The 11,041-nt window shown below is 42.8% G+C and overlaps 1 protein-coding gene and 1 pseudogene across 1 annotated transcript; both read right to left on the bottom strand.

Moving 5' to 3' along the window:
* Window positions 1-749: 749 nt before the first annotated feature.
* LOC123133069 (F-box protein At5g07610-like) lies at window positions 750-2,349 on the bottom strand (annotated as a pseudogene).
* A 1,154-nt stretch (window positions 2,350-3,503) lies between these two features.
* Window positions 3,504-5,648, bottom strand: LOC123133068 (F-box protein At5g65850). Its single transcript, XM_044552606.1, has 2 exons — window positions 5,438-5,648; window positions 3,504-5,219 (listed from the first exon to the last, which is right to left on the bottom strand). Exon 2 carries the CDS (start codon window positions 5,131-5,133, stop codon window positions 3,847-3,849), a length of 1,287 nt encoding a protein of 428 aa, XP_044408541.1. The 5' UTR covers window positions 5,134-5,219; window positions 5,438-5,648; the 3' UTR covers window positions 3,504-3,846.
* Between the last annotated feature and the right edge of the window lie 5,393 nt (window positions 5,649-11,041).

Below are 11,041 nucleotides of genomic sequence, written 5' to 3'. Positions count from 1 at the left end.
ACACTTGGGCTTTCCACAACACGAAGTTCGTGCGGGTGAGCTTCTTCGACACTTTCAGGTTTAGGATTGGGGTGAAGGAGGAAGCTTAGGATGACACCATGGCAAAGGAAGCTAGGAAGGCTAGATGAGATGGGAGAGGAAGGGCTCTGTATGCCATGTAAGTTTTGGTGAAGCGTCTCAACCTCCTCTGGAGGCCCGCGTTGGTATATATTGATCGTATGGGGCCCACAAGCCATACATATGCATGTCTCTCATGAAGGGGGAAGAGAGAGAGAGGGGGGGGGGGAAGAGAGAGAGAGAGATTACACCGGGAGGTTGCAAGGGATATGAGAGTTTAAAGGGATAAACAAGAGAATAAGACAACCGGCCTAAAAACTCCTAACCACTTGATACATAATGTGTTTAGGAATGCTCACACAAGCCTATAACACTAGCATTCAGCAAAAGTAAAAAAAAGTGAATCAAATACTTGGCTTCGATGATGGTATTTTTATTTATCAAAATATCTCCATTATTTTCTTTGCATGAATCACAAAAATGAATAACTTGGTTAACTTTTAGATGAACAACAAATAAATTTATATCCTTATAACAATAGACATGGACGACACATTACATGAAAGCCAGAGTTTTCAGCAAAAATACAGTGTCAGTTTAGAGCCTTCCAAATACCAGATGGAAGCAAATGAAGATACCAAAAAGGCTTTCTTATTATCATCAACTAGACTAGCCTGCCCACCTTCTTTCGTTCCTTCCTTCCAGTACTAGTATTACTTGACAAACTGAAGACAGATAGATCATCTCCAACTTGATTATTCAACAATTGCTAACAACTTTGACTTCCATACCCGCCGACCAGGCCTCTCCGATGAATGTAGCTGATGTAAATGCACTAATGCAGGAAGCTTCATGTAGCATGCCACATAATAAAAGAACTTGTCGTAGCCATGCTCATGATCTTGTTCAAGGTCATTGAGTTCATGAAGTTTCCCGGTGCTGATGGCGTATGAACAAAGCTTGTTATCCTGGTCAAAGAAGACCACGGCGTCCCTCTCCAAGTCAAGAGCGGCAATCCTGTATCCACAATTCCAAGACTGTTGAGTGGAGTCATAGTGGGAAAGGTCGTCCCTTCCAAATGCATCAGCCAGACAAAGACGACACTTCACAATCCACTTGTCAGGCCCGGAAACGTCAAGACTCCATATCCAGATTGCACGCCCATCAGCCTCAGGCAATGCATAGTGCAAGGCCCCCATAGATTGGCTAAAGTAACCTCGTGTGTACATACCAACGGAAAGGCCATCTGGAGACTCAACAGAAGGGTCGTTTGGCAACTTGATAGTCCGACGATTAGGTGGTACGCGGGCACTCATTGCCTCAAAGCCATTCAACACCAAGATCCTCCTCCTTGAATTCCTCTACAGACTAAATAGATAGAGGGAACCATCTATGAATAAGTGTGGGTATCCAATAATGGTGGGCATCCTAGAATTCCACCATGCATCATACAAAAGCCATGTGGAAAGGTTGGATGAGAACACCTCGAGCCCGCTCAAGAACGGAGTTAAAGGATCCCGTTTAAAGTTGAGGACATAGAACCGTGGGGAACATGATGGGTTGAAAACCAACATAGCTTCACAAGTACCATTTTCTTGGTAAGGACGGGTATCAGGTAACTTCGTCCACTCTCGTGTTGCGGGGTTGCACACAATGAAGTGGCAGATAATTTTGCGGTTGCTCCAATCCATGCTCCTACGCATGCAGAGGACTAGGCCATTGCAGCAATCCATATGTTGCAGTTGTGGGTAGTGTGGCAAGAAACTAAGTGCTCCATCAATTTGCTCCACGTTTCGGGGCTGGCCAATAACCTTTGTAGATTTCTTATCAAGGTCTTCGTATTGGCAGAAAAGTCCGGTTGGAATTTTCGGCAGGTTCTCATGGTAGTTTGGATTAGATGAGAAGGCAAGCCAGGGCTTGCAAACACATTTGAAGCGGCAAAAAGACTTGAATGGCAGCCAGGAGAGGATTTCAACCACTAGATCATCAGGTAGCGTACCGGCAACCATAGGTTCCATCCCCCTATTATGGTAGTAGTAATTCACTTGAAGTGCAAACTAATAATATCAGCAACAACCTTCTCTGAACTTGGAAAGAATGAAACCTGCAGTGGAATCCAATCATTTGATCAAACAAATCGAATTTGCAGGTGAGAAAAGGTAGTCATACGGCAATGTCTCCGGTAGAGGCTAACCACGCTGCAGTAAGTAAGATCCATTCAATCCGCTTGACCAACCAAAATGGTGCAAGGAGAACGAAATTACCTACCCTAACTGCAGACCCAAATTGATGCAGCAGGAGCAGGTGGCCACTTAGTCACTAGGGTAGTGAAGGTACTCAACTGCAGGTAAAGATGTAGGGCTGTGTAGAATAGAAGGAGAATCTTGGGGGAGAGAGGAATGGCGGGTGTGCTCTTCAATGGAGGAGCACCAGAAGCAAAAGGTGAAGGGAGAGAGCAGGGGCTGCACTGGTTGGTGAGGTTGACGTAGTAGGAATGACATATTTAAAAACTTCTTGGACGGTGGTACGCGTAGTAGGAAGAATAAATTAAGAACTTCTTGGACGGTGCTAGTGCGTAGCTGTCTTAGGAAATACGGATTTAAGAACTTCTTGGAAGGTGGTGTGCTGGTAGGTTTAAGGCAAAGGCAAAGGCAAAGGAAAATAAAATAAAAAGTGAAAGCAACGCAAAGGGAAATGAAAAGAAAAAACTGGGCATATAATTACCACGAGGAATTTCACTTTTATCAGTTAGTATTATAATAATGCCAATGTTACGGCAGTTTGTTCCTACTCTATCGTGTTGTTAATGGCTTTCTTCCTCTTAACAACGTTCATGCAGAACAGTATGATGGTCTGCAGCTTTTCACTGCCATTTAACTTTTTTTTCTTTTTTCAAAAAGGGGAAAGACCAGCAGCTCATATGTGCTAGTGTTGTTAGTTGTACATCACTACAAACTATGGTTCTTAATATAAAATAGAGATCTCTATAGTATATGTGATGTTTTCCAACATCTGCAAGATGCAGTACTTTGCGGACCTAAAAATGGTCGACTACTGAAAAACTCACTTCTGAAGAGGTGGTTCTCCAAGCTCCCGTTTATAGTTCTTCAGTCACAGAGGCGATGAACTCGGGATTTATGTTTTGACAGCCTCTGGGACTTCAGTTGAATGTGGTCTGCACATAGACGAATATTGTTTATGGTCACTCCAGTGTCAGAAGGAGAAGAGATTAGCATACAATGCCAAGATTAGCATACCAGTGTCAGAAGCCTTCCCCGTCTACTACGCCGTCCTCACCTCCAGGTACAAAAACCCTAAACTCTAAACTATTAGTAGGGTTTAGGGTTTAGGGTTTATACATGCTGCCATCAACCACTGTCGTAACCACCGACATTAAGAAACTATTAGTAGAGAAATTATGCCACTAACTGAATACAAAACAAAGATGACACCACATCCACCATCTCTGCTATAGGCAGAACAAGACAAACAGGAAAAGATGAACATACAAATGTTTTCCATAGCTTGGTGAACTGGAAACATGCATAACAAGCTTGTTCTATCTTTACAACGTTATCACGTGCACCTTGAGAAGCAGAGCACCGGGGAATCGGATGACACAATACGCTGAAACCAGGGAGTTTTCATCATTCAGGCAGTCTTAGTTCAGACCCTTACAAAATAACACAATGGGAACAAAAGTAAAATATTAAGACCTTTTTAACACCATTCCTAGACTAGGCCTGATTCCTTCCGGCACTGTTACTCGCCAACATGAAGACATACGGCTTATCTCCAGCTTGATTTTCCAACAATTGCTAGCAATTTCGACCGCCACGTCCGCCGATCAAGCCTCTTCGCTTCCAACAAATGTGGGCGAGGTAAAGGCACATAAGCTGGAAGCCTTGAGTAGCACGCCACATAGTGGTAGAACTTCTCATAGACATGCTCATGATCTTGTTCAATTTCATCGAGTTCATGAAGTTCCCCATTGCTCATGGCGTATGAACGGAGCTTGTTCGCCCGACAGTCAAACAGGAAGATAGCTTCTCTCTCCAAGTCAATAGCAGCAATCTCATACGCGCAATTCCAGCACTGTTGAGCAGAGTCATAGTGAGCAAGGTCGTTCCGTCCAAATGCATCCCTCATACTAAGATGATACTTCACAGTCCACTTGCAAGGCCCAGAAACATCAAGACTCCAGATCTGGACCGCAAGCCCATCCTCCTCTGGCAATGCATAGTAAATGGCCCCCCGAGATTTGCCAAAGTAACCGCGGGTGTACATATGCACAAGAAGGCCATTCAGAGGCTCAACAGAATGGTCACAAGGCAACTTAATAGTTCGACGATTAGGCGGTATGCGAGAACTCATTGCCTCAAAGCCGTTCAGTACCAGGATCCTCTCCACTGAGTTCTGCCGCAGACTAAACAGATACAATGAACCATCTATGAACAAGTGTGGGTAACCAATAATAGTGCGTATCCCGGAATTCCACCATGCATCATATACGAGCCATGTTGAAAGGTCAGACGAAAACACCTCAAGTCCACTAAAGAATGAAGATAAAGGATTCCGTCTAAAGTTGAAGACGTAGAACTGCCGGGAACATGACGGGTTGAAAGCCAACATAGCTTCACAAACATCGTGTTCTTGGTAAGGACGAGTATCAGGAAGCCTCGTCCACTCTTGTGTTGCCGGGTTGCACATAATGAAGTGGCAAGTAATTGTACGCCTGCTCCAATCCATGCTCCTATGCATGCAGAGCACTAGGCCATTGCAGCAATCCATAAGCTCCAGTTGCAGATGGTGTGGCAAGAAACTAAGTGCTCCATCAATTTTCTCAACGTTTTGGGGCTGGCTAAGAAGCTTGGTAGCCTTCTTATCGAAGTCTTGGTACTGGCAGAAAATACCAATGGGGATTTTCGGCAGCTTCTTGCGGTAGTTTGGATCAGAGGAGAAGGCAAGCCAGGGTTTGCAGACACATTTGAAGCGGCAAAAAGACTTGAGCGGCAGCCGGGAGAGGATTTCCACAACTAGATCATCAGGTAGCACACTGACATCTGTATGGTCCATTTCTATTATGGCAGTAGTAGTTCACTGGAAGTGTCTGAAGTGGTAATATCAGAAACAACTTTCTTTGAATTTGGAAAGAAAGAGACCTGTAATGGAATTCTATAATATGATCAAACAAATCAAATTTATAAGGGGAAGAAAAAGATAAATAGACATTTGAGAAGTACACATGCAACTTAGGAAGAAAGACATGCATTTGATGTCGCTGGTTGAGGTTAATTTTAGTAGGTGAATCTATGTTGTAGTAAGTAAGAACCTCCATCCGCTTGACTAAGCAAAGGGTGCAAGGAACGAAATTACGTACCTTAACTAATCGATGCAGCCCCTGCAGCTGACCACTCAGTTCACCAGAGAAGCTGAACCAAGGCGTACCCAAGTGCAGGGAAGCGGTATGGATGGGTATGGATGGGTAGGCGAGGAGTGACTGGTGTACCCAAGACACATTTGAAGCAGAAGGTGAAGGTAGAGAGTAGCGGCTTTCCTGAGGGGGAGGTGTGCATAGTAGGAAGAACAAATTTAAAGGTGGTGGTACGCGTAGTAGGAATAACAGATTTAAAGAACTTCTTGGGATTTGGTGGTACGCGTAGTAGGAAAAGCAGATTTGAGAACTTCTTGGAAGGTGGTTGTACCCGTAGTTGGAAGAACAGATTTAAGAATTTGTTCTACGGTAGTGGTACGCGTATTAGGAACAGATTTAAGAATTCGTAATGTACTGGTAGGCTGGTAGGTGGCAAAGGCAAATGAAAAGGGAAAGCAGGAAAAGGCTAAGGGAAAGCAGACCAAAGCTAACCAAACTATAATGATCACCATTAGTGAGGAACTTTCAGCGAGGGTTCCCTTTTATCAGTTAGCTAACGTGTACAGATTATTCTATTGATACACACCCGTCCATGTATGAGATGGTTCCCTTTTTGACATGATAACTTATGCCAAATGGAGAACAGGATGGATCCTTCAGGTAAAGGTGTCAATTTGGTTCCTACTCAGCCACTCGGGCGTTATTGTAGTTTGTTCAACTAGCACATAGGCCCGTGCGTTGCGACAGGGGAAGCAAATCCTCGCATTCTCCAAGCAACCCACCTGTCTTACCACTCTCTTCGCCATCATGGTCATATTGTCCACCTATTCACGACAAACGTGATAAAATTCAACACGATGGGGTTGGTATCACACCGTCGCATGCTGCTTTCGCAAGCCCCTCTAGTTGCAATAGATTTTTTTCCCACACTCTCCTTCTAAAAAACAGAATACATGTAAACTGATAAATATCTACCTAATAGTTTGTTGCAATTAACAAGCCAAATTATGTGGCCTATGCTACCTAAATTTTGGCTATATTAAGAAATATTTTTAAGCTAGCAAAATTTTGATTACATGTTAACACTGAGATAGAAAGTTTGGGATTGAGACACATATTATTCAGTACACCAATATATTCAGGGTGGTGGTGGAAAGAAGAAAAAATATATAGAAGTATTCTTTAAAAAGAACTACACGGTTAACACCAAAATCCATTTTAGCAATGAAATTAGAAATATGAATATGAGTAAGGGGCATCATACTGAATACAGTACAGATTCTATCACATATACAGTGAGAGCTTAAAAAATCATAGTAGAGTCCACCTCTGATTATTTAACTTTCTGTTAGCTATTTGATCCTAGTGTAACACATGGCTGCAACTTGAATAATCACACAAACACTAAACCATATGTTGTGAGCTGATAAGCAAAAGCAGAATCAAGATGCTCACATGGATGTCCAAAAGTGAAACACAGACCACCAATCTTTTTCACCAATTCAGCTATTGTCAGGGGTGTTTGTAACCATATTGAAAGAAAACATTCACGGCATAAGCAATATCCACTGGACTGTTATGTAGGCCCATACTCCCACGCATTATACACAACCACCAATAACAACGTGCATAGACTTAAAGCTGGTCATTATTTTGTCTGTGAAATTGAGGATTAGAAAGGCTGCCCCTCCTTCCTTATTTCTCTGTACGTCGGTTGAAATCATCTTATTCCTTCCTTGCTTACTGCTCATTCATTTGGACTGCTTTGGACGGGGCTTGCCTGCTCCCGTCCCGTGCTCCCATCGGTCCTCCCGAAACGTTAAATTCCATCGGACGGCTGGGCCAATTTCCCTTCCCTACGTCCCTTTTCTGGCGCAAAAAACAAGGAAACAACCACGTATTCCGTATTTTACTCTCCCGCAGGTAATACTCGCGATTGATTCTGGACGGAAAAGGCCCGCACAAAAATCTGGAGGGAAAATGACCGTCAATCTCACTAGTGCGCGCCAAAAAGCAGGGACGCCCATCCCATATAACAGAGGTATCTTAAATCACAGGAAGAAGAAAAATTGCAATCGCAGCCGATTGCCATTAATTAATTTCAGGGAGAACGTCAACTGTGCAAACGTCAAGCAGACTGGGGCTCTATTGTCCCCTATGGCTTCTTCAAGCACGGACTATGGGAACCATCAACAAGACAATGAATCTGAAGGATGAAAAGTAAGAAATCTGACTCATATTCTTCTTGATCTCCTTTTGTTGTTCCTGCCCGTCTTGTTGAAATGGTTGCTTTTCCCTGTTAACAAACAAATAAACCAATCATGACTGTATAAGATCTATTCAAATCCGATTAAAACTACTATACAGCCATGTAGACACAATGGGCATAGCAGTTTTGCACAACTTAGTTTGTTAGGTGATTCATGTAATTTCAACTGTACATATGCAAGAATCTGGTATTCATTCACAGCGTACTACATGTAATAAAATCAGATGTCTAATTGTTCTTATCGTTAGTCTATATTAGTCTCAAAAAATTAACATTATGTCCATTTCCAATTGATTTAGATACCAACTGTTGTAGAATAGTTTAGTTTGCATTTAGTATTCCAGTAGTGCGGCCTTCTAGACAAGACATGTAGTATGACTATGAGGATCAAAGAGTTACACTACAATTTTGGAACATCATTTGATTACTTGTGGCAAGGGCAACTAAAAGGTAATCTGGTTGTGAACATTGTTTCATATATCTAACTTTCAAGCATATGCATATGAACTAATGTGAATAGTGATTCATATAGGATGTGCATGAAACTGCTCCTAGCAATGCAACAGATTACAGTAATGAAACGGTACCAAAGCTTGGCATGCAATTTTTATCTGAAGAGGAAGCTTACTCCTTTTATAACAATTATGCAAAAGCCATTGGTTTTAGCATCCGAAGAGGGAGTCAACATAAAGTAAAGAATTCTGTTGTCATACAACAACGAACATTTACATGCTCCCGTCAAGGTATGACATGCCTGTATTTTGTTTTGGTTATATTACTTATGGATCACTAATATACTTATTTTAATTGACATGATTCCGCGCAGAAGATAAGAGAGATGATTCTTTCAGTTACAGTAGGCCTGAAACACGATGTGGATGTGAAGCCCATATGAAGATAAGTCTTAAAGACGGATTATATTCTGTGTATGAATTTGAGGCTGCACATAATCATAATCTTGCTACTGGAGACATGGCCTTATACTTAAGATCCCAAAGGAAGGTATATGCATACAAGTTATATACTATGCTACTAGTTGCATACAGTATTTTCAAACTAAGACTTACATTTAACTTTATGGTTGCAGGTACGAACATTGACTCTAGTAGGGTTTCAAAACATAACGAGGGGCTTGAAAGGCCGAAAGGGTACGAAGGTCAAGGAGAAGACCGCACGAGGATCAGCAAGGCCCATTGGTGGCTTGGAGAAAGCAAAAACAAAGAAGAAAAAGAAGATATATGATTCTTTCCAACTACAACCTGAAATGCCTTTCACAAATCAAATGTTTGTGTATAACCCAATGTTAATGGTATAAGAAGTCTACCCATTTAACTTTCTCTTATTTTCAAAATTCAATGACGCTAAGCTTTGCTATTAATCTTCTTAGGGTCATTTGGGAGAAAAAATTGAAATGCCTTTCACAAATCAGATGTCTACGCATAACCCAATGTTAATGGTATAAAAAGTCTACCCATATAACTTTCTCTCTTTTTCAAACTACAATGACGCTAACCTTTGCTATTAATCTTCTCAGGGTCATTTGGGAGAAAGTATTATATCAGGATCAGCAAGATCCATTGGTGGCTCGGAGAAAGCAAAAACGAAGAAGAAAAAGAAGACAACCAATTTTTTACAAGTACGACCTGAAATGCCTTCCGCAAACCAAATGCCTGTGTATCTACCACAGTACAACCCAACCCAAATGGTAAAAGAAGTCTTCTTTTTAACTTTTTCTCATTTTCAATCCTCTGTGACCTAAGCTTTGCTATTTACCTGCATAGGGTCATATGGGAGCTCCGTCCAATCTTGCACACCCCTATTTAGCACATTACAACTCAAGTCTGCGACAATCCATTGGTACCTCTACCCATGTGATGTTGTCAGGACAAAATTTATCATTCTCCCAACAACAGACTCCTACAAGTGGTACCTCTACCCCTATGATGATGCCAGGACAGAATATATCATTCTTGGAACAACAGACTCGTACGAGTGGTACCTCTACCCCTATGATGATGCCAGGACAAAACCTATCATTCCCCCAACAACAGACTCCTACAAGTGGTACCTCTAACCCTATGATGATGCCAGGAAAAAATCTATCATTCTTCCAACAACAGACTCCTACGAGTGGTACTTCTACCCCTGTGATGATGCCAAGACAGAATCTACTATTCTTCCATCAACAGAAGCCGGCTTAATCGATGTTACAAATTTTTATCTCATGTATTTGCTTGCAATTCTATTAGAACCTATGAGTATACGACCATGCTTGCAATTCTTACTTGTTCATGTGACTGTCGATGGAATGCAACAATTCGTTTCTACCTTTCATGCACTGTAAATATTGTCAACTCATTCACCGGTGCATCAGGTACAAACTGTAGTACGAGTACGACCAACATCCAACAACATAGATTTTATATCTAACCTCAAAAGCAGAACTGTAGTTGATCACTGTGACAACGCCGGTGTTGACACCGTTGACCCACGTCTTCTGGCCTTGTGCTGTCTGTAAATATCTCCAACATCAGCTAATTAAAATTCAGTTCATTCAGCCACCAGTACATAAAATGATCAACATTTTGTGATAGAGAATCCCATCAGAGAGGGTCACTCACCGAGCATGGCGCAGAGCAAGGCGACCTTGGCGGGCGTGAGCAGAGTTCTCACCAATACGCCTGCTCAAATAGTATCATAGTACAAATGAATGAGTTGCAGTTGATACACATCCAGACTGAAACGTGAGGCTAGCATTAGTACATACCAAACAGTTTCATTAGTAGTACGTCTCAAAAAACTACGGTCAGCTCAAGGCCTGTGAGATCTGCCGTCTTTCAGCTGTAGAATAGTTGACCGCCTCAATTTTGTGATCAGCAGCACGGCGTTCGCGTCCGCCTCTGCTGCTGCTAAGCTTCTACTGCTGCCATACTAGCAGGGAACATGCGTGAAGGCACTGCCAGTAAGCCAAGTCGCCGCCGGCGACAGCCGCCACCGTGGCCACGGTCTAGGCGTCGACGGCCGCCGCGACCGTTGCCTCATCGGTGATGGACAGGCGGCGCCGCCTCAATTTGGTCTGAGAACAAATCCAATCAGCAGACAACAAATTAGAACAAGGAAGAAACAAACTGGATCGAACAGGGGGGGGGGTCAAAGGTCAGCAAGCAGGAGGAGCAAAACCAGGAGGCGGAGGTGGTCTTGAGATTGGAGAGGGCCGGCATCTGCGATGGGGGTGGCGCCACACCTGCTCGAGGCCATGGCCTAGGTCCGATCTGATTCAATTTTGAGCTTGTGCAATAGCTGCCTGCTTGGCCGCGGTGGCAAAGTGAGCGGCGGGGAGG

Source organism: Triticum aestivum, chromosome 6B (assembly GCF_018294505.1).
Source record: "Triticum aestivum cultivar Chinese Spring chromosome 6B, IWGSC CS RefSeq v2.1, whole genome shotgun sequence".
Taxonomy (NCBI): Eukaryota; Viridiplantae; Streptophyta; class Magnoliopsida; order Poales; family Poaceae; genus Triticum; species Triticum aestivum.
Note: the sequence above shows the minus strand (reverse complement) of the source record. Positions and strands in the feature narration are given on the sequence as shown.